At 47.2% G+C, this 25961-nt stretch overlaps 1 protein-coding gene, 1 non-coding gene and 2 pseudogenes across 3 annotated transcripts; 3 read left to right on the forward strand and 1 right to left on the reverse strand.

Annotated features, from left to right (window-relative positions):
• Nucleotides 1–9259: 9259 nt before the first annotated feature.
• On the forward strand, nt 9260–14794 carry LOC136457222 (uncharacterized; annotated as a pseudogene).
• Nucleotides 14795–17919: 3125 nt separating this feature from the next.
• LOC136462169 (U2 spliceosomal RNA) lies at nt 17920–18116 on the reverse strand. The gene has a single exon (XR_010760687.1). It is a non-coding gene; the product is annotated as a U2 spliceosomal RNA (small nuclear RNA).
• Nucleotides 18117–19112: 996 nt separating this feature from the next.
• LOC136460053 (protein Rf1, mitochondrial-like) lies at nt 19113–22125 on the forward strand (annotated as a pseudogene).
• Nucleotides 22126–23948: 1823 nt separating this feature from the next.
• LOC136460054 (NDR1/HIN1-like protein 13) lies at nt 23949–25849 on the forward strand. Of its 2 annotated transcripts, XM_066459891.1 has the most exons (2): nt 23949–24144; nt 24830–25849. In XM_066459891.1, the coding sequence occupies exon 2, from the start codon at nt 24863–24865 to the stop codon at nt 25742–25744; it is 882 nt and encodes a 293-aa protein (XP_066315988.1). In that variant the 5' UTR covers nt 23949–24144; nt 24830–24862; the 3' UTR covers nt 25745–25849. The 2 variants fall into 2 exon arrangements, with proteins under 2 accessions (XP_066315988.1, XP_066315987.1); XM_066459890.1 differs by lacking the exon at nt 23949–24144 and having other exon boundaries at nt 24824–25849.
• The last annotated feature ends 112 nt before the right edge of the window (nt 25850–25961 follow it).

Genomic DNA, 25961 nt, shown 5'->3' on the forward strand with positions numbered 1-25961 from the left:
CATGCCTTGGCATCATCCTACATATTGATGGATACAATGAAACCCTAAGTGATGACGATTATTACGTTAAAAAATCCAACTAATACATATCGAATCGATGCGAAAAAAACTAGGAGGGGAGCGAGGATACCTTGCTCTCGAATATCTATGGATCAAATCAAAGTTTCTAAGGTCTAATATGCCGATTCGTGAGGTAGGGTGAAGTGGGGAGAGAAAACCCCCGAGAGGGAGGAGAAAGAAGAGAAAGAACGCTCGAGCAGGAAGGTTGGTCGGGGTTAAATAGCAGTGAGCTCGGCGCCAGAGTGACTGGCGCCGAGCTCACTGCCATGTCATCTACCGTGCCCAGGAGCTCGGCGCCAGAGACGCTGGTGCCAAGACGTGTTAGCTCGGCGCCAGCACCAATGGCGCCGAGCTAAGGGTCCATTTTCTGAATTCTTTCGCCAGGTTCTATTTGTGAGAAACTTTCAAAAAAGGGCTAAATGTAAAAAATTCGGTCAATATCGTCATGTCCTCCAATCACCTCGATGACGTCGAGCATCAGGATGGAGCCATGATAGCTGGAATCGTAGATTAAGAAGTAAATCGATCCAATCACCTCGGGGATTTACATTTTTACCATTATTAAAATTGGTGCTCATCCGATTATCACTCTTAGGATGACACCTACAACTTTGCCAGATGAGAGAAGTTTGAGTTCTTCATTTACCACATTTGCGCATGTCGCAAGCCACGCAAGCCCGACATGCTGGCGCCCAGTCAGCAGGTGTAGGTAAAATGTCATCGCTGCCCCTGCCCATTTTCTTCATTACGCTGCCTTGGTCCCACCCTCGCTATCCCCTCGCTCATTTCGTCTGCCCCCCCCCCCATCGCTGACGCATTCTTCCCCCGCGCCGCCGCCGCCTCCTGCTCCCCTCCCGCCGTCCCTACGCCACGGTGGCCATGTCGCAAAGGGCGGAGTCATCTAGCTCTAGCAGGGCATTGAGGAGACAGGAACGAGGCGGGAGCTCCATGCGCGCGCATGCTGTGGCGTATCCGGCCGGTAAAGAAACTGGGCTTCCTTTGATTCAAGGTCTGGATTGTCATCTGGTCCGTGTGATCGAGCTTCACGTCAAGCAGGACACTCCCAACAAGGGCCAGAGCTTTTTCAAGTGCCCTAGGAATGGGGTTAGTTTTGCTGTGTCTCCATCTCTCTTGCTTTCTTTGTTTGAAATCTAGAGTTTAACAGTCATGAAATGGTGTTTGCAAAATCCAAAATTGTGTGGATTCTACATATTCCAGAAGGAGTACCTGGATGAGCTGATTGATAAGAAGATCGCCATTATCAACTATGAGGAGGTCAAGGAATTGGAAGAAGGATAAGATGGCAGTGAATATGCTAACCATGAGGAGAAGAAGGACCAGGAGAAGAAGATGGAGAACCTAATGTGGAAAATGAATTGTTTCATTGTTGTTGTTGTAATTGTTGTGTTTGGAATTGTTGTTAGATCAGTTGTAATGACTTGATTTGTGGCAATGTGTTTGAAAATGAATTGAACATGATGTATGAACCATTTGCAATGAAACTTTGAACTGTGTTATCCTATTTTCATCAGAAAGTGCTTAATCAAAACATTTGACAGTGAAGGCACATTCTGGCCATGCAAAATAAGATAGAGGCAAATAACAAAGATAGATAGGGTACATTAAGGTCGCAACTCCTGGCCATTACACAGGTAGCAAATTCTGGGCATACAGATAGAGTTTAGCGCCCATTACACATAACAAGTTCAACTTGGGGCATTGCATGTTGTTTTTGTGCCCATCATTACATAATAAGGCCATGCAAAATAATACATTATTTTGGCCACTCATTACATAATAAGGTAGTAAATATTGTTTTTACAAAATAATGAAAGTTCGTGATCTTGGTAAAACAAGACCAGTCAGGCTCCTGTCTTTCTCTTTCCTCCTCTTGTCATGTGTGGTGTCTTCTTCACCTTAGTTGCCGACTACTTTTTCCTAGGAGTCATCTTCCTAGCTGGTTGCACTTCAATCTCCAGTGCATCTTCAGCAAATAAGGACCTGTGGAAAATAAAGTGATTAATGATTGATTTATTACACAAGTAATCCATTATCATGTTGTCAGTGGAAGAAGAGCAGTACCTCCTAGTTGTTGTGGTCTAAATAGCTGTCTCTAGGAGCTGAACTTCTAAAGCCATCACCTCAATCACTTGTTCATGTGCTTGAGTTGCTAAAAATTCATTTCTTGCAGCATCTGCTTCTTCCCTTGTTGCTGCTTGGGCTGCTTCCCTTGCTGCTGCTGCCTTCAGCTCTACTTCTAGAGCCTCATCTTAGCCTTTGCTGCTGCCTCCCTTGCAACAACTGCTCTAGTCCTTGGAGTTGATGCTTCCTCAGCAGTGGTATCTTTTTTGGCTTTTTTCCTCTCAACCTTGACTGTGGTCTTCTTTGTTCTCTTCCTACAATAATGATAGGATCAGTTTCATATTGTAATCTAACAAATAAAGAAGAATTGAGAGTGTACCTTTTCTTGGTGCCAGTGAGTGGACATTTCCAGCTACCACCCCTATGACCATACTCACTGCAGTTAGGACACCTCACTTGCCTTGTTGCCTTACCACCTGTCTCCCTTGTAGACTTGAGCCTATTTTTCCTCAGTCTTCCTGATTCTCTCTTCTTCTAGCATGGAGGGTGCAATTTGAACCCTTTGTCTACCTCAGGCCATTGGTTCCTATCAGGGATATTAGGAATGATACCCTCATATGCTGCTTGAAACTTCTGAACTAAAAAATACCCATCCACAAATTTGGCCATGTTTGGTTGCCTGGTGCTAGTAATCACAACCAAGGCATGGGGACATGGTTGATCAGTTATCTGCCACTGTCTACATGTGCAAACTTTATCAAGTAGGTACACAACATGCCTTCTCACTTCTTCATCCTCATAGATCTCTGTAACCTCAGCCTGATTTGGGCGCCCCTTGAAAATGGTCAGGTGTCCAAGTCCCCTTGGAGCTGCATTTAGTTGACGGATGATCCCAGTCAATATACCAGGTGGGAGGGCCCTTGAAATCTTCCTCCTTTTGGCAAACAAGACCATTATCTTCTCTCTGATTGCATCTGCCATGCAATGCACAGGAAGGTCTTTGTGCTCTTTGATCCAACAATTCCATGATTCTGCCAAATTGTTGTTGATATAGTCACACTTGATGTGTTCTGAGAATTTACTTCTAGCCCACAAAAAAGGATGATGCTCTATTAGCCATTTCTGCACATCTGGACTAGCTTGGAAGACTTTGTCAAAAAAGTACTTGAATTTGTGTGGTGAGTAAACTCTAGCTACAAGCCACATGTTTTTGCCATACACATCACCAGTGTAGTATTTCTTCATGTTCTCCATTAAGTGTCTAAAACATTCTTTCATCTCTGCTTGTGGAAAGACTAGTCTAACAGCTGACTCCAATCCTTTACATGCATCAATGTAGATAGCTAGCTTATCCATGGGTCCAATGGCCTTCCTAAGTTGCTCCATAAACCAGACTCAGTTTCCCTTTTGTCTCTGACTCAAACAATCCAAAGGCCAGAGGAAACATCCAATTGTGGCCATCTAAAGCTAAGGCTGCAGGCATGTGGCCATTCCACATCCCGTTAAGTGCAGTGGAATCTATACTTATGTAAGATCTACAGTCATTGAAGAATCCATCTATACTAGCCCTGAATGCATAGAAGAATCTGCTAAACCTAATTTTCCCATCCTTAGGATTAGTGACAGTGTCTATCTCTACAACACTTCCAGGCGATCTCAGCTCTATCTTAGCCTTAAACCTAAATAAATAATCGAAAAAATCATTCCATTTACCAAATAACTTATTTGATGCTCTCTGCCTCCCATTGTACATTGTCTGTTAGGGGATGTCAATCTTGTACTTGTAATTTAGCTCTTCTTTGAGTTCTTTAGCCCCCATTTGTGGGTTCCTCTTGAGGTAGGGGATTGCTCTCTCAACCACCCAAGCTATAGCTACCATCCTGCTGACAACCTTTTGTGTAGATGCACAGTTATGGACCCCCTGATTGATTTGAATCTGCATAATAAAAACAAAAGGACATATGAGGACAACAAAAAAGCAACATTCAACAAACACAGAAAAAGATGTTATTCAACAATAAAAAAAGATTGTACCCTAACACTGCCATCATGTTGGGTTCTAGCTCTAAGAATCTATGGGCAGCCTAGAGCAGCATAATTAGCCATGAACCTTTCTTTGTCTGAATGCTCAGTATCATACTCAAACTCCTTAACTATAGCATGCTGCCTAACAGCTAGCCTAAACTCAGCCATGCTGGGATAGCATGTGCCAACACTCATATCAGGATTGTCCCTATCCCATTCATGCATTGGTTCTACATCAACTGTATCATCAACATTAACAGCTGCGTCATTCATATATGCCTACATCTCTGCTGACATAGCTAGAATGGACACCTCTTCTCTAGATCCTTCTGCTATTGTGTCTAACTCCATGAACCCCATTGGCTCATAAACCTTGTCCTCGTCAGCAACCTCTTTTGCTAAACCATCATCATCAGGCTGCCCTACTATTGTTAGAGTAGTCCAGTCAACTGTTATAGGCAAATTAGTAGGTGTTTCAGCTGGAAAACTACAGGTATCACCACAACCTTCAGCATCATCATGCACAACACTTGAGCCACCAATTGGCCCACTTGTGACACTAGAGACACATCTAGCTTTAGAAGCACCAGAGCTGACATTTGCATTAGAACCATCCTTCCTCACAACATCCACTACAATAACAGCCAACCTCTCATCCCATCTGTCCTTAATCATCTGTTGGAAATGCTCATCTCTCCTAATCTTCCACTTAGACCCAGTATCTTGGTCAAGAACCCACACTGCAAGTGTTTGAGATGGCCCCCAGATTATCTTTGTGGCTAAAGCCTCATGGAATTGAGCCATAGAATACTGATAGTTCCTATCCAACCATAAGTCATGCTGCTGCTCTACCATTTCAACTAGCCCATACTCACCATCAGCCATGAATTTAGCAACCTTAACGACTAGTCTAAACGCATTGCCAGGATCAATCCTGGCATCATGGTAAACAATGAAAGAAATGAGGAGTTAGATGGTACCCAACTCCTCCAATTCTACCTACACTACTAGGTTGATTAAGCACTTACCAAGGAGGGCAATCACTGCTGCTAGCCATTGTGACACAGATTGACACCACCTCTCCCACTACATCACAAGCCTACGAAACAATCAACCGAGGAAGACAAAGTCAGCGTCCATAAACCCTAACCCTAAACCCTAATGGACACAGGACCTGGGTGCAAAGGGGAAGTAAGGCCACATACCTTCAATGCGCTCACCAGGGGTCCCGCTCACCAGATGCGGTCATTGTGGCGCAGGGACGGCGGGAGGGGAGCAGGAGGCGGCGGCGGCGCGGGTGAAGAACGCGTCGGTGGCGGGGGGGGGGGGGGGACAAAATGAGCGAGGGGATAGCGAGGGCAGGACCGGGGCGGCGTAATGAAGAAAATGGGCAGGGGCAGCGATGACATTTTACCTGCGCCTGCTGACTGGGTGCTAGCGTGTCGGGCTGGCGTGGCTTGCCACATGCGCAAATGTGGTAAATAAAGAACTCAAACTTCTCTCATCTGGCAAAGTTGTAAATACCATCCTAAGGGTGATAATCGGATGAGCGCCAATCTTAATAATGGTAAAAATGTAAATCTCCCAGAACCCTAGATGAAGAACCAAATTGATTTGGGGACATAAGAACCGTCGATGAAAAAATAGATCGATTTGGGAAGCTGAGAGGGGATGTACGCCTGTACCTACGCCAGTGACGGACGGGTCGATGCTGATCCGTCCTCGTCTTGCCGCGCAAGGGCACCAAACCTTTTTTTGACTTAGGGTGGGCTGTGGGGGTGACAGAGAAACGGAGGCATACGCACGGGCCACGCATCTGCGCGATGCAGACGCTGGGGGAGAGGAAGAGGCGACGAAGCACGCGGCGAGGGCGCCGCCGCCATCCGCCATCGCAAGCCCCGCCGCCGTGCGTGTCGAGCACCACGAGGGCCGCGATCCTCCGCCAGGAGAGAGATCCAGGAGTGAGAGGGCGTGGAGGAGACGAAGCCGTGGTGGGGCAAGCAGAGGAGGCGGTGGGGCGAGCGTGTGGCTGAGGGATACGGCGGCCAGAAGCTTCCGGAGATGACAGCCGATGTGGTTGGACTCCTTTGACGGGCCCGGTGGAGGGGATGAGGGAGAGAGGCATGCAGCCGTGAGGCTGGCGCGGGGCTCGGGGTTAGAGAAGTTTCTGGAGGCCGACACAGATGTATGGCTGAGATGAAGGCAGGAATGCACAGATGGACGGCTGGGATGTAGACTGTACATGAACAGGGCAACAGTGATAAAACAGGGTAACAGTGATTCCCTGGCTGGAAAACTAGGGCGACAGTGATTTCCTGGCTTGAAAACTAAGGATCTTAATTTGATATTATTCCCATGAGGTCATTATGGCAACTCATTTCTTCAGCACGGCACGCAGTACCCACTCTCGACTGTTGACTCCCAAAGGTCTTGTGCGTTCAAGAAGAGAACCACGCGTGGTTTGTTCTGTTGCATTGCATGCCTAACTACGACACTGCGTGCTTGCGTTGCGTGCACACATGTACTGAGGAGTAGACAAACATGCATGAAACAGTGTTGTGCTCTTGCTTGAATAGTTGGCATCGACGTGTTCAGAAATACAACCAGGGAATAATCCACGGTGCTTTTCTGCTAGCTGCTGCCGTCGCCGCGTGTGTTCTTCGTCGAGAAGGGGTTGACTACTGCGCACCTGCAGCTGCAGCTCGGATGGATTTGGATCTGTAGGCTGGTTCACTGCTCCACTGCACAGTGACAAAGGCAGGATCCTTGTTAGATTGATTGATAGTAAGAAAAAAGGTTGCAGGCAGGGCCAGCCCTGGGGGTGGGCTGGGTGTGCTACCGCCCTAGGCCTCAGATCTAAATAGGCCTCACCCCATATAGTGCATTAGTATTAGTATATTAGTAGTATTGGTATATACGTATTACATAGTAACGTACGTCAGTACGTGGCCTCCTATGGCCCAGTACAGCAAGCGCAGGTCTGGGAAGGCAAGTGAATCCTGAACGCTCGCCCCGTTCGTTTTGCTTATAAGTCGTATTTTTCAGTCAACGAATAATATTTCTCTCTCACAATAAATTAGTCAATAGTACTTTTAGTCATGGCTTATCAGCCAAGCGAACAAGACAGCTAACTGCACGGCCGCCAGACGCTCGACGCAGCAAAATCATCATGTAGCATGACAGAGAGGTGGATTGCTATTCAAATATTTCAATTGCTTACCGTGAGCTGAAAGAAGCTTTTCAAAGTTCAAATTATAGAAGAACTATTTGAGGTCAACAATGTTTCAAGAAAGATTAAATAGTTTGGATGAGATTGATATCAACAGTATCAATGACTTTGTATCTCGAAATGTTAGAAGAAATTGTTTAAAATAATGTAAAGTGCCAAGTGATTTACTATTACATTTGTCCATTTTATGAACTTAAGTCATTTTAGTGCATTGAATATTATTTTTTAATTGATGTGTATTTGAAGACTATATATACATATAGAAATATATATAGAGAGAGAGTAGCCAACTAATTATATATACGCTGTCGGATCGGAGGCGGGCCGCGCCGCCGCGGCCGGCACTGCGCTTCGCATCTCGCTTCAGTCAGCTGGAGCTCCGCTGAATGCTGCGTGCTGACGGTGACGGACGAATCGGTCCGGCAAATGGGCAAAGTGGCGCGTCCAGCTATGCTTAACCGAAACACATTAGTATTGTACTGCACGTTAATTTTTGTTTATTCATTCATCTACAGCGTTACTACTGTCGTCCTGCAAGTACGGTAATAATCGAACTCTAGTGTTGAACGATCTTCATCTTAGGTTGCTTTTTCATCTTATTAGGTTGCATATCTCTCAATGGTCTGTGGCTCCGTACTTGATGACCCATTTGGTGAACGAGGGAGAGTACGAGACTGACCCTCAACCAATGACGTGGAATATGGACATGCACTGCCGCTCTCCGTGAGTCGTGCTCGTGCCTCGTGCGACGGAAAAATAAAGGAAAAACTGAAGCAGTGCTCAATGCGTCGATACTGTCAGAGCCGTTCCCTAAGTCGAGAACTAATACGAAGGCCTAATAACTTATTTTGTAGTTGGCTATTGAATATACTCTCCCTATATATTGAGAGAAAATGGATTAGGCGTTCGTACTAGTTCTCCACCTAGGGAACGGCTCTGCAGGCAGTATCGACGCATTGAGCACTGCTTCAGTTTTTCCTTTATTTTTCCGTCGCACGAGGCACGAGCACGACTCACGGAGAGCGGCAGTGCATGTCCATATTCCACGTCATTGGTTGAGGGTCAGTCTCGTACTCTCCCTCGTTCACCAAACGGGTCATCAAGTACGGAGCCACAGACCATTGAGAGATATGCAACCTAATAAGATGAAAAAGCAACCTAAGATGAAGATCGTTCAACACTAGAGTTCGATTATTACCGTACTTGCAGGACGACAGTAGTAACACTGTAGATGAATAAATAAACAAAAATTAACGTGCAGTACAATACTAATGTGTTTCGGTTAAGCATAGCTGGACGCGCCACTTTGCCCATTTGCCGGACCGATTCGTCCGTCACCGTCAGCACGCAGCATTCAGCGGAGCTCCAGCTGACTGAAGCGAGATGCGAAGCGCAGTGCCGGCCGCGGCGGCGCGGCCCGCCTCCGATCCGACAGCGTAGCTGCGCCAGCACACCACCGAAAATTCTCACCGCTGTCGTGTCGTGGTGTCGCTCCACGACCACGCTCGCGTTTCGCCCTTCGCCGCCCCCATTCGAGCGCCGCAGAACCAGGGCCCCACGTCGCCTTTCCCACAGGCTCTGTTCGCTTATAATATATACTTTTTAGTTTATTTTTTTTAGCTAAAACAGTATTTTTTTAAACAAATCTTTCGGCTGGTTGAAGCGAACGGACCAATCCGGGCCCCGCGCGTCGGGGCCACCACCGTCAGCCGCACGGAACCGTCACCGTCACCCCGGCCAAGCGCCAACGCCGCAGAGCAGACGGAACGGCGGGGCCCGCCACTCCGCCCCGGCTTTCTGCCGCTACTCCGGCTGCCGCTTTTCCCTTTACTCCCCCGTGCCCTCTCCCTCCTCTTCGGGCGATCGCCATCGCCGCCGCCGCCCACCGCCCACTCCTGACTCAACCACACCCGCCGCGCGACCGCAGCCGAAAGTGGCGGGGCGGTGGTCCAAACCCAAACTCCCGAGCCTCCCCCCACTACTCTGGGCTCTGGTCTCCCTGTCCTTGTCCGTCTCTCTGAGTCTCTGCTGCTAGTATCCCGTCGCGCGGATACGCGCGCACGTTTCGCGCGTACGCCAGTACGCCACTGCTCTGCTGGCTTTGACCTCGGGGGCGATCCCTTGCTGTTCTTGACTCGGTTTTCTCCTCCGTTGCTTCCTACCCCTGGTTGCTGTCATCACCTGCCGTTGTCCGTTTCTTCTTCTTCCGCTGCTGCTCTTTGGAGTTTTCCCCAGGCCTAGCTCGCACCTGCTGGGCTGCTGCTTAGTTTCTTCAAAGGTATGTACGCTCCTACGATACCATCTGATTGAACTGGGGTTGTACCTGATGAGCTTCGGCTTGGCTCTGGGATGCATGATCTCGCTTTGCTGATCTGTGGATTTCAGCCATGGTGCTGAGCTGTTAGGGTGAAAGATCTGTTTGCCCTTTGCTTGATCAGAATTGAAGGTGGCGGCGTCTCAGTTGTTCGTGTGCCAGGATCGGATTTATTTACTCCTCGGATTGGGATTAGGTTTTGGATATTAGAATCTGAAACTATTGCTAGAATGATGGTATACTATCGCTGGTGATCTGGTGGTCAGTCTATAAATTCCGGGGTAGATTTGGTCTGTTTCGCCGACAAGTGCCTGCTGTTGCTGATCTAGAGTCCAGCTTGTAAATTCAAGGCCGGACTTGTGCAGTTACGACGACATGGGCTCTAATTGCAGTTACTGTCGTTTGATCTAATCTGCGTTAGCTTTGTTTGTTGATTTTCCTTTGAGAGAAACCCCCCTGAATCAGCTTGGTTTAACTCGTGGCGGAACTTAACTTCCTTTATTATTAAATTAGCATAGCAGAAGCTTCCAAATTCTGTTGTATCTTCCAATTAATCCATACACTGCCGCATTGTTCTACTCAGCTTAACCTTTCTATTTTCTTCTCTATTGTGGTAGGTTTGTGTTGGAGGCTATAAGAGGCAATGGCCCTTGAGGCAAAACAGGCTGCTCTGTGTTTCAAGAAAGTTTTGAGGTTGTCCATTAGAAAAAGCTATACATTTGTTTCCGAACACCCTATCCTTTTCGGTTTGGGTGTCTTGCTCTATCTATTGTACAGATCTTCACCAGGGCTCTTTGTGTTCCTGCTTTCTTCTTCGCCTGTAATTATATGCACTGCTCTTCTTCTTGGAATCCTACTGAGTTATGGAGAAATTAATCTTCCTGAGGCTAGTGAAGATCACAAGGGCACTCCAGAAGTTTCAACTTTCAAGGTTGGAAATTCGTCCAGTGATATCCACTTTGAAGAAAATCAGAGACCTTCAGTGCTTGAATTTAGGGAGAATGCATCAAACTTCAAAGAGAGGGAAACTAAACAGACAGTTTCGTTCAGAGAGAGGGCTAGCGAGCATGTTGATCTTGATGACGATGTCCCTCTTCTGAAGAGAGCTGATGAAGAAGATGAGAGAGGTGATCGGTGTAACATACCTAGAACACCTACACCATTTCCTTCTATGGTCAATCTTTGCCAAGAGTCTGGGATCGTGGAGGACATCAACTTCACCAAGAAAAGACAATCGGAAGGTCCTTTTTTCATTCAGGATATGGTTGACTGTCAGACTAGCCTATTTGATGAGACCCGCCTGAGTGGTCTGAATGACAAAGATACACCCTTTGGTTTGTTTTCTTCTAGTGAGAATGTTAATAAGCATGCTGAGATGGAGGAAAATCTAGTATTTGCAGATTCAGCAGCTAGTAAAGAGAGAGCTATTTCTGAAGCGAAGCAAACTGAAGAACTTGCTGGAACTAGCAAACAAGATGCTTCTGTCCCTATTCACGAATGGAAAAAGAATGGCGAGCTTAATGTTGATACTAGCAATGTTGTTGAGGACAACTTGCTTGATTCCTCTCTTGGCTCACCATGGGCAAGAGTTAGCAGTCAGGATGGTTCATCTGGTTTCGACTCTGATCAGGCTGAGAGTTCTTCTCCTGATGCTTCCATGACTGACATTGCTCCAGTTCTTGATGAGATTGACCCACTTTTGGGTGCTGGTTCCAATCGCCCCAATCCTATTCCTAAGGATGATTCAGACACAGATTCTCATGTCTCAGAGGATCATCAAATTGACGATGATAGTAATGATGAGGGCGATGACATTGATGCTAAAGATAATGTGGAGGGGAAGAAGAAAAATGATGTGAAGGAAGCTGCATTTCTTTGGACAGCAGATGATGAAAAGAATCTCATGGATCTTGGGTATTCTGAGATGGAAAGGAACCGCAGATTGGAAATTTTGATGGCTAGACGAAGATCCAGGAAGAACATAAAGTTCGAAATTGATAACAACCTGACAGACGTTGATAGTAATGGTGCCGGTAGGAGTTTAGATGATTTGTCACGCTTCCGTGCACATGTACCTCCTATTGCAGTGCCAAGGAGGAACCCTTTTGACCTTCCGTATGATTCTGAAGAAGCAGCAATTCCTGGCTCAGCTCCTTCAATTCTGCATGCACGGAAGAACCCATTTGATCTTCCCCTTGAACAGTTGAATGACAGTGTTGTCGTCCCTGCCCCAGATAGTTTAAACTCTGGAGAATCTGTGATGTCTCCTCGTCGTGACACGATCTTCAGAAGGCATGAAAGCTTTAACTTTGGAAGGATGGATGCGATCCAGGAGAAGCGTTTTTCTAGACTCAAGCCATATTTTGTCCCTGAAACTGTGAAATGGAATGCAAGCAATTTCCAAAGACAGTTCAGTGATAAGAGTGAGTCTAAAATGAGCTCTGTTACTGAATCTGATATTGCTTCTTCAGTTGCTGATCACGAGGATCACAAGGACCATGATGAAAAGGACTTTGCAGATGTTGAAAGTGAATGCTCAGATGGTATCAACTCCATAGATGTTGAACTAGACAACAGCGACATTGATGACCGTGAGATTTCTCTACAGCACTTTGTCTTTGAAAGATCGCAAGAAAGGGAAGCACATCTTACTTCAACTAAAGGAAAAGGTCATGAAGAAGATTATACGCCCAAGTCAGCTGGGAGTTCCACGACGCCATTTCATGCAGTTCCTGACCTGCTTAGCTGGGAAGATGGAGATGGTAAGCAAGTTTGATATGACCACTTCGTTTGATTTCTTAATACCACCCTCTGTCCCAAATTGTAGGTCGTTTTGGCTTTTCTAGATACATAGCTTTTACTATGCACCTAGGTATAAGATACATCTTGATACATAATAAAAGTTGTGTATCTAGAAAAGCCAAAACGACCTATAAATTGGAACGGAGGGAGTACTTGTTTTCACAGATTTATTAGAACCATGTCCCATCATGCAGGTAGCAACAACCTTGGTGCTAAACCTTCTTTTCAACTTAACACAGAAGTTAAATGCTTAGAATGGGTTTCATCCTCCAGACCACCTGTGGAGGGTGAATCTCATTCTGGGGACCTTCCAGAGTACCTTGACACTGAAGTTTCATTAAGCTCAAACACAGTTGTACTTGGTGCAAGCAATGCAGCTGAGAAAAGTGGAAATGTTGATCTCATGTCCTATTCAAACAATGAACCGCCATTAGATAACCTGATTCATGGGTCCATGGAGCTGCCTTCTGAATTTGTCACGGAAACATTGCCGGTCATATCTCGGGACCTACACCCTATCCCAGAGGAGAGAGTTGTTGAGAACTTCAACATGCAAGAAAAGCATGAAACATCAATTTTTACTGATTCAACTGCTGCCTTGACTGGCCATGTAATCGAACAGCACTTTGATGTTGGATCTGATGGAACTCTGAGCTCTGAAGTTGTTTCCTCGTATCCTCAAGCTAATGATGTCATCCAATCTCCATCAAGTGAACATGAAGAAATCTTGAATCCCTTTGTTTTGATGACTGCTGAACCTAAGAAGGTGGATATAAGTGACATGTATGGCGAAGCAACTGCAGGATATATACTTGATTCTGATGACGAGGCTGATAAAATCTATTCTGAGCCTATGGAGGGCAGTGGAATTGATGAAAGTTTCCTGTCGGAATTAGATGCAGTGGGAGACTTTGGAGTTGAACTGATGAGACTGGACCAGCAGGTGACAGATCAGGCTTCCCATGATGATATCCCTACCGATAGTGTTGCTGCAGATTCCGTTATTAGCCCTCAGACATCTGACAACGTCTCCTTGACCATGTCAGAAGTTGGTGCTGAAGACTCCAGGGAGCAGTCCTCATTGGTTGATGACCTAAATGGCCCTGAATTTGGCTGGTCATTTGGAGCATCTCATGATGACCCTGAGCAGACTGTCTACAATCCTCGGAGACGGATTCTCGAAGCAAGCCCCTTTGAAGCAATGAACATGGAGTTGAAGCCACCACACGATGAGTCAGAAGTGCCTGCTGATGATACACCATCACCAGCAACCTTAGCAGCTGGATCAAGTGAGCCAGAGGTCACTATAAATGGGTTAGTGACATCTACAACCGATCCTGAGATTACTGTTCTAGATGCAAAGTCTCTGGAGGATATTGAGACTGCCTTTAAGCTAGTTAGTGATGGTGTGGTTTCTGAGGCCACCATGGATACTGAAGCTTTGCAGATCTCAGGTGCTGATGCTGCAGAGCCCAAAGGGGCTGCTGGAGAGCTGCATGTCATTGATGCAAAATCTGTGGACAACATGCATGCTGCTTTCCAGAAGCACTTTGATGCTATTGTGAATAGTTCCTTCGAAGAAAATGAAGACAAGTATGGGCATGTAGAGACAGCAGAATCCACGAAGCCTGATGAACTTACTGAAGCAATACACAACGAAAGTCAGCACAACCTAGGAGATGCTAGGGAGGCTTTACCAGTGGAGGGTACAAGCAATATGAGTACTAGTGAAGCAGAGCCACGATGACATTGATGCAGCATCCAATAAGGTCTTCCATAGCAGTGCCAAGAGTACTGCACAGGCAGTGGAGTTCGAGGTTTCTCATGAAAGAGAAGAGGAAAGTGAACATCAATAAATACCACCGGGTTGACTGCTGAAAGGAAACGATAGGATGTCATCAGAGATGAATTTGAGACAAAAATGCTCCTTGGCTGAAATTTGAAGGAGCTACCGAGCTATAGCAAGCATTGACGGAGCGCTATTGTTGAGTTTCACGGGCTTGCCACTGTGCATATACTTCACATATTCAACATACAAAGTTTTGATGTAGACCTTTTGTGAATGCGTTTTGTTTAACTTCCTTTTATTCTTTTGAGGTTTTGGTGGGTTTGTTTTAGATTGATTCCCCCCTCCTTTGGCTGTAATTTGAAGAGGTGTAAGTTTTGCTCATACAGTTTGGTGTGGTTCCAGAGACATAGAACAATCTGTTCTACCGTGTGAATTGAGATTTTGTTGTATTATTTTATTGAACTAGTGAAGTTGGCAATAGAAGAATTGGACAGGTACATTTTACCTTTGAACTGAGTCGGTAATATTTACAGTGTCGTTTCCGTGAATAAATTGATTAATCTACAGCGATCTGCTTATTTGTCAGCACTTGTCCTGTACCTCATGTACAGTAGAGCTCAGAACTTGACAGAGTAGAAGTTCTATTGCCAATCGTGCAGCTTTCGCTTTTCCTGAACAAAATACACTGCTTCCACTGACTATTTAGCTCGACTGGCATCGCTCGTCTTGAGTCTATTTTAGAGAGAAGTCATTTTGTTAACAGTCAGATGAGACTTGGGAGGTCGGCTGACGGGAGATAGCTTCTTAGTTCCAAGTGTACATATCGCTTATTGCTTTTTACGGAGTCAAATGTTTTAAAGTTTAACCAAATATATAAAAAGATAATGATAATTATGATGTGTAATAGGTATTTTCATTAGATTGATCATAGAATATGTTTTAAATACTAAATTTATTTGAAGATACAAATATTATTAATACTATTTTTATATACCTTAATTAAATTTAAAAGTTTGACTTCAGAGAGTGAGATGTATAGTTATTTCATGACGGAGTGAGTAGATTGGAAACGATTGCTTCCACTGACACCTGATAGGAGACCGAGGCAGTGTTACAGTTGGTTTAATATGAATGGCACCAATTTCAGATGGCAAGAAGGATTATGGCTTTATCGAATACTATAAGCAGGCGTGAGTAGAGTATGCTAAGCAGAAGATGTCTAGTCCAGAATTCAAAAAATATATAAATGCTCCTACTGTCAGTTAGGCAGATCCTAAGAATGATGGTGAATCTGCCTCTACTGCGCAGGTTTTTTAGCATCATATGACAGAATGGTACCTTTTATGTTTCTTCTTTCATGATATTGTATATCAGTATATGGATGTGCATTTTCGTTCGTGTTAGACTGACTCCAACCATGAGACCCAAATACAACACCTATATCTCGGTTTGGGTTCGGCACAGTGAAAAAAAGTCGCCACGCAAAAGTGAGCCTCTCCAACCGACCGCAAACGCACAAGCCCCAAATCCGCCGGAGGTCGCCGCCTCATCCGTCCAGGACCGTGCCAAGGATTCTCGTCGTCGTCTCCGGCCTCCACGCCTCCATGCGCGCTCCTCCTCCAACACCGGCGGCGGGCGCGGGCGAGCTCCGCCCCGGCACGGAGGACCCCGGATCCCCGCTCCCCGACGGCCGCGTCCCGCTCCCCGCCTCGCCGCGCGCTCCTCCACCAACACCGGTGGCGGGCGCGGGCGAGCTCCGCCCCCGCCCCGAGCTCCGCCTCGGCCACGGTGCGGGCGAGCTCGGGCGAGCTCCGCCTCGGCCACGGCGATTTGCGTAGCGAGAGAGAGGGGACGCTTTTTTGCCTGGCGTTCAGGGCAGCAGGCAAAATGCGTCGGGTGTATGGGTTCGTCGTTGGAGGATGTTTTCGGAAGGCAAAGAACTGTGCCGGACGCAAAAATGGGTCTGGGTCTCCTCGTTGGAGACGGTCTTAAATCTCTATGTGTCTAAAACCTGCCCAGTCATGAGCAGCTGAAAAAGCTGTCTGAGTGCCAAATTACAGAAGTTGTTCTTTCTCTTGCAAAAATGTGGTCATGAAGATGGATGAGGTTTTGTTTACTTTAAGGAACAGTCCATGTCTAAGATCTTGATGACGAGTTTCCTTTGTTCTCTGGCATCTTTCTATAGCCAATCACTTTATCCAGGAGGTCCTACTTTTTTTTCTCCAACAGGTCAGCTTCTGGGTTGTTCACATGCAAAACCTCCTGCTGATAATACTGTAAAATTACCTTCTGCTAAAGGCCTACTTATAATCTACATGTAAATGACTGGCAAACCCTTACAGTCACTTGAAAATGAACTGACAGGCGCCTAATCCACTTGGAAGTAGATTAACAGTAACACAGATACTTATGGTGTGCGTCCTGGTCATGCTTGACAGTAGATGACATCTTATGTTTGTAATAACTGTCCCAAATGTGTTTTTTTTTGGCATACAAGCAGTAGAGTTGACACAACGCAATTATCCAAAAAGGAGCCCTGAAGGGCTTTAATACAATGCAGAACACCTACACCCCCACACTGAAAACACACACGCTAAAAAAACAGCTCGCAGTGGCCCAATAAGGAGGATGATATTGTTCTTACTGTTGTATATCTTCGGCACTCTTGCACCCCTTTTTCTGTGACAGGACACTGCTGCACTTGTGCAGGCAATGCAATGTTGTTTGCTGCTGCTGCTGCTCCACCAAGTTGGTTCTACCCGATGGGCATCTAGTATATGTGTAAGTATTCTGATCTATTTTAAGTATTCTTGTAGAAAACTCATAACGGATGCATTCCATCGATGAACTAATCAGAGTCCAGCACCTACTACGTCTGGATTCCATTGTTGTCTTGTAAACCTGAGTCCGTTGATGAAGCAAATGGTGGCCTCTTGTTCATATACATTAACTAATCAGGTTCTAATCTTGAATCCAACAGAACAGAGATTTGATTTATGCGTAGATTAGGATTCGGAACGTTGTTTCCGTAGAGGAAGCCGCATCCCCGAAGTGCACCATTCCTTCGATCAATAGAATAGGTTATTTTCTAGTTGCCGTTGAACAAGTATGGTCGTGTCCTTTATTGGGATGTACTATTTAAACCAAAATTGGGATTGACGTCCGATAAGCCTAGAGAGCCTCAAGAAGGCGATCTGGCCAGTCTCCAACGACTCAAAAGCGTTTGTAGCTATGGTATGGATCTGGTCTGAAGACCAATGGGTCAGGTCAAAAAAAAAAAAAAAAAAAAGAGGATATCCTCTTCTTTGGCTACACACAGAGAAGAAATGGCTTCATTAGCGGTGTGCCCATAACATCCTCTATTCAGTAGTAGTAGTACCCGAGAAATGTAAAAGTGTGGCACACCTGTGAAAAGTTTTCTGTGTGTTAAAATCATAAAATGCATGTGATTTATTTATTATTTTACGTTTCTTAAATCTGAGAAATCCTTCACACTTTTTTTTTGTTTCTTCTTTTATCTTAAGAGCCAACAACACACTTCGTTAACAAATGCTCGGCTTCCAAATGCTAAAACATGGGCCTAAGCCAAAGCCCAATAAAAATTTATTTCAGAATTGGTTGGGGTGCGCCAGGCTCGGGCTATAGTGCAACGCCCGAGCGACACGCGAGGGCCCCAGTGGCAAGCCACTGTGATGGACCCTCCCCCACAAAAAATAAATTTAATATCAAAATGGGCACATGGCCCACATATCAGATATTAAACTGATAAGAACAGATACTACACTTGATCTTAGCCAAAAGGCCGAGAAAGGTATGAGTTGCCAAGGTACCCTGGGTCCCCTTTTATAGCCTTCCTCCGTCGCCGCTCGCTCAAAGCTACCGAGCTGGGACTAAACTAAAGCGCCGCACCACACAGGCACAGCGCAGCGCGCTTGTTGTTGCTCTGTTTGGTCACTTGGGCCTTTTGGGCTCGCAATTTGGCAATCCCACACATTGCTCGCGGGCCGGCCCTTCCTGCTCGCCTCCTCCCAACTAACTGACCGTGCGCGCAGTGGAGAGGGGAGATGACCGTGGTGACAATAGCAATGACAGCCGAAGGGTCTAACAATGTCGGTGCTTTGAAGTTAAATAGAACCTTAGATTTCTGTGTGTGCATCACCATGCTGGGTCTATAACACGATGTTTTAATAATACCGATTTGATCACCCTCCTCTAATTTAACATGCAAAATGAACTTTTTTTTTGAAAGCTGAAGATTTGTAAACTGAAAGTGAATGCCATGCACGCAATCGATGATTAACGGTAGTGTTGAATTTGCGATTGACAAGCAGCAACAAGTGAATTCGAGATGGCAAAAATGATCAAACGAATAAGGCTGAACTCTGAATTCTGAACTGTAAATATCCAACTGAATACTGAACTTGAAGTCTGAACTGGTGGGAGCATTGTGCGCATCTTCCAAGCCACGTCTCCTGCCCATGCCTGATCATCTGCTACAAAAAGAACACACTTGGATGAAAATATTTTCCTAGCAAATATTTTTCTCTCTGCAGAGGATGAACAGGGACAGGCGGACAGCAACATAGAACACACTCCAATAGAAGGCTTATAAGCCCACAGAGACATACAAAGTCTCAGTGGCTTAACACGCGGGAGGCTATTTGTTACTGACTTCATCCAGAGCAGCCAAGAAATATTAGTAGAGAAAACAACAGAATTGATTATCGGAACAGGTCCAAGGCGAGATCCGCAACTGCAGGTGATATATAGGGGGGGGGGGGGGGGGAACAAAGAAGACCGCAACTGCAGCAGGTGCTGATCCGAATAGGCCGGAGGCGAGATCCCAGCAGCAGTGCAGAACCTACGCCCACCGCCGCCCACCAGCTCATACTCTCACACAGCCAAGGACCAGGACACGGCACACGCCGCTCCGACCAGCTCACGTGAGTGCTCTGCTCGCTTCACTGATCCGGAGGCGGACGCAGCGCCAGCGCCGCTCGCCCGCCCCGTGCCTCTCCTCGCCGGGCTATTAGCCCCATCAGCCGCGCTCCGTCGGCATGCGCCGCCGCGTGGGCGCCGCGCGCGACCGATGCTTGGAGCTGGAGCGCGTCATCGCCGGCCGCGCCCGCTCGGGAAGCCTCCGCCTCGACGACGCGCTCAAGCTGTTCGATGAATTGCTTCCCTACGCCAGGGCCGCCTCGGTTACCGCCTTCAACCAGTTCCTCACCGCTGTGTCCCGTGCCTCGGGCCGGCGCTCCTCCACCTCAGAGTCAGGGCTCATCGTCTCCCTCTTCAACCGGATGGTACGTGACTGCTCCATCGAGGTGGCTCCTGACCTTTACACCTACAGTATCCTCATAGGCTGCTTCTGTCGCATGGGCCGCCTGGAGAATGGCTTCGCCACCTTTGGCCTCATCCTGAAGACGAGCTGGAGGGGGAATGACATAGTCATCAATCAACTGCTCAAGGGCCTCTGTGACGACAAGAGGGTGGGTGAGGCCATGGACCTATTGCTCCGAAGAATGCCAGAGTTTGGGCTCACATCGGATGTAGTTTCATACAACACACTCCTTAAGGGTTTCTGCAATGAAAAGAGAACTGATGAGGCACTTGAGCTGCTCCACATGATGCCTGATGGTCAAGGTAGTAGCTGCTCACCAAATGTGGTGTCACACAACACCGTCATCAACGGTTTCTTTAGTGATGGTCAGGTGGATAAAGCTTACAGCCTGTTTTTTGAAATGCAGGTGTTTCACCGGACGTTGTGACATACAACACAGTAATTGATGGCCTGTGCAAAGCTGAAGCAGTTGACAGGGCTGAGGGTCTCTTCCAACAGATGATTGATAAAGGTGTTAAGCCAGACAATGTGACATACACTTGTCTGATCCATGGATACCTCTCTACAGGACAGTGGGAAGAGGCGGTTCGAAGGTTCAAAGAAATGTCTGCACCTAGTCTTGAGCCAGATGTTTTTACTTATGGTTTACTTCTAGACTATCTATGCAAGAATGGAAATTGCAGCGAAGCTTGAAAGCTTTTTGATTCTATGATTAGGAAGGGCATAAAACCTGATATAACTATCTATGGCATTATGCTTCATGGATATGGTACCAAAGGAGCTCTTTCTGAAATGCATGGTCTCCTGAATTTGATGGCAGCTAATGGTATTTCACCTAATCATCACATCTTCAACACTGTGTTCTGTGCATATGCTAAAGAGGGAATGATAGATGAGGCGATGCATATATTTATCAAAATGAGGCACCAAGGATTGAGTCCTAATGTCATCAGTTATGGAGCATTAATAGATGCACTTTGCAAGTTAGGAAGAGTGGATGATGCTGTGCTCCAATTCAATCAGATGATCAATGAAGGGGTGACTCCTGGCAATGTTGTTTTTAGCTCCCTTGTTTATGGACTCTGCTCTGTTGACAAATGGGAGAAGGTTGAGGAATTGCTTTTTGAAATGTTGAATCAAGGGATTCGTCCTAACATCGTGTTCTTCAAACACAATATTGTGTAACTTATGCAGAGAAGGGCGGGTCATGGAAGCCCGGAGGCTTTTTGACTCGATGGTATGTGTGGATCTAAGGCCTGATGTTATCTCATACAATACATTAATAGATGGCCACTGCTTAGTTGGTAGAATGGATGAAGCAGTGAAGATACTTGACGGCATGGTCTCAGTTGGCTTGAAACCTAACATCGTTTCCTATAATACATTGCTTCATGGCTACTGTAAAGCTGGCAGGATAGACAATACATACTGTCTTTTCCAAGAAATGTTGAGGAAAGGAGTTACGCCTGGAGTTGTGATTTACAGTACTATACTACATGGTTTGTTTCGGACGGGGAGATTTTCTGAAGCAAAGGAACTGTACCTCAATATGATTAAAAGTGGATAACAGTGGTCCATTTGCACATACAGCATAATTCTAAATGGGCTTTGCAAAAATAATTGTGTTGATGAAGCATTCAAAATGTTTCAGAGCCTGTGTTCTAAGGATCTTCAACTTGACATTATTACTTTCAACATCATGATTGATGCTTTGTTCAAAGTTGGCAGAAAGGAAGATGCCATGGATTTGTTTGCTGCTATCCCTGCTAATGGTCTGGCTCCAAGTATTGTGACCTACTGCTTAATAGCAGAAACTCTCATAGAAGAAGGGTCCCTAGAGGAGTTTGATGGTCTGTTTTCAGCAATGGAAAATAGTGGTACTGCTCCAAACTCACGAATGCTAAATGCTTTAGTTAGGTGGTTGTTGCATAGAGGTGACACACGCAGGGCTGGGGCTTACCTCTCCAAACTTGATGAGAAGAACTTCTCACTTGAGGCTTCCACTACTTCCATGCTTATATCACTTTTCTCGAGGAAGGAATATCAGCATGATGCAAAGTCCCTGCCTGAAAAGTATCGTTTCCTCAATGAAGCCAACAAATGAGTGTTGAAAAAAAAAAGAGTTCAGTTTTCAACAGTTCTGATCATCTTTATGTGACATGTAAATTTGGAGTGACTATTCTGTCTCGTGCTCTAACTTTCTTGGCCATGCTCTGTGGTATTCTTCTAGAGAAATGTTCTCTTGTTATTGCACTTCACAATCAAGTTTGTCAACAGGTAAAATAATTGTGTGCAGTCCTAGTTAGCTTGACAACAGGAATCAGCTGCATTTATTGCATAATTTGTGAAGAAAACCCTGCCCTCCCGGATTCCTATAATTTGAACTGGTGTATCCCCCCCTCAAGTTAGCAGTGTAAGATATTTGCTATGTTTTTACCTCACACAAGCTATGTTAAGAGCAAGTCCTATACATATTTCTACAAGGCACTCCTCAATTTCTTTTTCATCTCATAGTATCCGCCTTTCGTATGCTGTTTTGATCATGAGTGCAACTGTGCATATAGCGCATCTCTGCAGTTCTTCGGAAATGCTGTTAGAACTTTCCCCCTTCCTTTTGCAGTCACAACACCTCTAATATTCTTCCATTGGATTGAAATGCTTAGCTGGGTTAGTTGCGGTAGATGTCTCTGTACTTATTAAGTGTCCACTGCATTAGAGCAATTAGCAAGAGAATGCCCTGCATGATGACTAAGTGGTTGCGTTGTAATTCAGTTGTACTCGATGGTTGCACTTGAAGCATTTCCAATTAGATACTAATTGGACCATGTTATTATTGTTCTTGTAGCTGGGAAGACAGTAATATATAAATCAGCCATGGAAAAATTGTTTGCAGACTATGCATTGTACTTGTGCATGAAGGCATGATCTTTAGTTTTTTTTAGAAAAAGCATAGTATGTTCTAAAAGAACGGAGTAGTGGGCATTTTCCACAGAGGAGATGCCATGTTATCATTGAGAGTGTCATGTCTTGCTTTGTGACCTATTCCTTGTACTCCTGGGCAGCTATTGGGGATACACTGATACTGATCACGCAGCAGCACTGCAGCAGTCAGCAGGGAGGTCGTCCAGATCAGGGGCTACCTGTTTCGCATCTGTCATCTCTGAATTTTGTTCTCCATTTCATGTATCCTGTCCTGTTATTTCCTACACATTATTTTGTACTGTATTCAGCCGTGGCACAATTTGTGACATTATGTTTTGATGGTTCATGCTTTTGTTACCAGAATGTGCACACGATCGATCTAGAGATCATCTATTGGTCGGTCTATTTTGTCACATTCACCATTGAATCCACACAATACCACTGCTTAAGCAATGATTTCAGTTACCTGCAAGTTACGGCATTTGAGTGCAGAACAAGATGAAAAATGTGAGGGTCCATGATACTAATACTATCTGCTGCATCTATATATGATTGCTTGGCCAATTATCTTGACATAATGAACTGGTTTATCTCCGGGTTGGCATCGTGGACCAGCACGACGAAACGTGCCGATGCCGACGCACGGGCGCAGGCCTCGCCGGCTGCTGGCCGCGCGAGCGTGGGGCGCATTACTCGCGGCCTTGGCCGCTGGTGCGAACATTCCTGGGCACCTGACCTGAACACTTCGTAGCAGGAATATTTGACTGCAATCATAATAATCATAAACGAAGCCAGCACATCACTTGGTTAGGTGTAGCAGTCTGATCCTTGACCCGCGTGGTCCACTGTCAGGCGCGTTCTGAGCTGTGTAGCAGCTGGCCGTGGCCAGCCGCCGCCGCCCGAAACGCTTGCCAACGAGCAGGCTACAGCTTGTGAGCTTGCAGATTGGTATGCTACCGTGGGTATACCTTCACTGTGAAGCTATTCAGTTACTACTAGTAGGCCTGTCGTCTAGCTCGAGGAGGAAGCCGCGTTACCGTGAAACGGATAAGCCTGCCATGGCACGAGAGCACGGATCGAGGGGTCGGGGCCCGGGGCTCGACTGGACGATGGCTGTGTGTGACTTGTGAACACGCGTGGCCTGCCGTGCGTGCACGTGCACCCAGCCCAGTGCCGATAGCTCCCAGATGAGTCAATGCCCGGTTCCTTCGTTTTCCTTAAACCTGTCGCCGCGCACGACACGGTTCCAACTCTTCTTTCCCTGGAACGCACCGCACCCGATCGGTCGGCGATCGCGTCGCCTGGGCCCCCGTGCCCGTGCCCGTGCCCGCGCATCGTATAAATCCCGGGCCCTCCGCCCCCAGACCTTGCCGCCTCTCCCGTGACCCGTCTTCGTCTTCCCGTCCGCGCCAGCTCAGCAGCTCAGCCCCAGCTATCCATCAGCTTTGCCTCCTCGCACGTCCGCCGCTTCTCGCGTCGAGGCCGCCCGCGCGCGCCACTCTGAATCCCCAAGACACCACACCGGACAGCCTCGAGAAGAGCCATCGGCAACGCCGAGCACTAGCAGTCAGCCGGGCAAGGTACACGTCTCCTTCGCTCTCATCTTTGGATTGATTTGCCCTCTGCGTTCGTTTGCGCGTGGTGAGCCAAGGTTTTGTCGTCGCGCACATCAGTTTGTAGCCTCTCGCACCATATTTTGTCGACGGCGACAGGCAAGAGCTGCCAGCTTCGTCGTCAATGATGTCCTAGGTGCTTCGGAATGCCGGTTTTCTGATCCAATGCTGACTATGTCGGTTTGGATCTGTAGCAGTTGGTGGTTCTTGTGAGTTGTGACGTGTAAAAGTATCTTCTAACTGTTCATTTCCGATAGTTTATCTTATCCGGGCTTCTACTCTCCAATTCCTTTTTGGGAGAGAGTATCCTGGGACTGAAACGATTAATTTCCATTTCCTTTTCGGAGAGTTTATCCTGGGACTGAAACTATCAATTGGGAGTGCAATCTGCAGGGAGCCAGGGGGACGTATGTATTCGAGTGGCTTCCAAAAGCACACCGTGCTAGATTAATTGTTGGAACCAGCACATGGCATTCCAAATTCTCTTTATTATATAAAACCATGCTTTAAATCCTTTTTTCTTTAAAAAGAAAACGATTCACAGTTTCACACCCAGGAAGGATAATTAGGCTGTATCGTAGGATTTACACCGTTGAGTAAATCATCAATATGGCCTCATTATAACCCCGCGCGCGGGTGCATTTGCATGCAGATTGATTCGGAGGAGCGCCTCGAGGAGCAGCCGATGATGCACGGGAATGGGCACGGGCACGGGCACGGCCGTGTCCACCCGGCGGCGTCCTCCAGCTCCGACTTCTCCGGCGAGATGAACCAGTCCGTGTCCGACCCCTCCTCCAGCCCGCTCTACAGCTTCCACTTCGAGAAGCCCGTCCCGCAGCAGCAGCAGCAGCCGGGCACGTACGTGGTGCAGGTGCCCAAGGACAAGGTCTTCCGCGTCCCGCCGCCCGAGAACGCGCGCCTCTTCGACCACTACACCCGCCGCGCCAAGCGCCGCCGCGGCCGCTCCTGCGGCCGCGTCTGCGCGTGCCTGCTCGCGGGGGCCGTCGCGCTCGCCGTCCTCGCCGCGGCCCTCGCCGGCATCGCGTACCTGGTCCTCAGGCCGAAGCAGCCGGCGTACACGGTCCAGGCGCTCGCCGTGTCCGGCCTCGCCGAGCTCGGCAACGCCTCCTCCGCCGGCGTGTTCTCGCCGGGGTTCGACGCGACCGTGCGCGCCGACAACCCCAACGGCAGGATCGGCGTGCGATACGAGGGAGGCCGGAGCCGCGTCTCCGTGTCCTACGACGGCGTGCTCCTGGCCGACGGCGCGTGGCCGGCGTTCTACCAGGGGCCCCGGAACGTGACGGTGTTCGTGGCCAAGGCGAAGGGGTCCGGGATACGGTTCTCGCAGCGCGTGCGGGGGCAGATGGCCGCGGCGGAGCGGCTCCGATCGGTGCCGTTCGACGTGGACGTCGAGGTGCCCGTGCGCCTGCAGCTCGGCAAGGTCAGGACGTGGGCAGTGCTGGTGCGGTTGTACTGCACCGTGGCGGTCGACAGGCTCGCCGCCGACGCCAAGGTGGTGTCCAGGTCGTGCGACGTCAAGGTGCACCTCCTGTCCTGGAGGAACTGACGATGGCGGATTACATGACCAAAACAGTTCTAGTTTGTTTTAGGATGCATTTTTCCTCATTTGTAAGTTGGTTTTGATCGAGCAATATGGATCATATCATCGTAATATCATGTCATGGATGCTGCGAAATTGTCTTGCGACTTGTGTTGCTGGTGAGTTGCTCACCTGTTCTTTTGTTCAAGAGTTAAGACCGAGAAAACCGTTGTTTGTAGTTGAC

Source organism: Miscanthus floridulus, chromosome 6 (genome assembly GCF_019320115.1).
Source record: "Miscanthus floridulus cultivar M001 chromosome 6, ASM1932011v1, whole genome shotgun sequence".
Lineage (NCBI taxonomy): Eukaryota > Viridiplantae > Streptophyta > Magnoliopsida > Poales > Poaceae > Miscanthus > Miscanthus floridulus.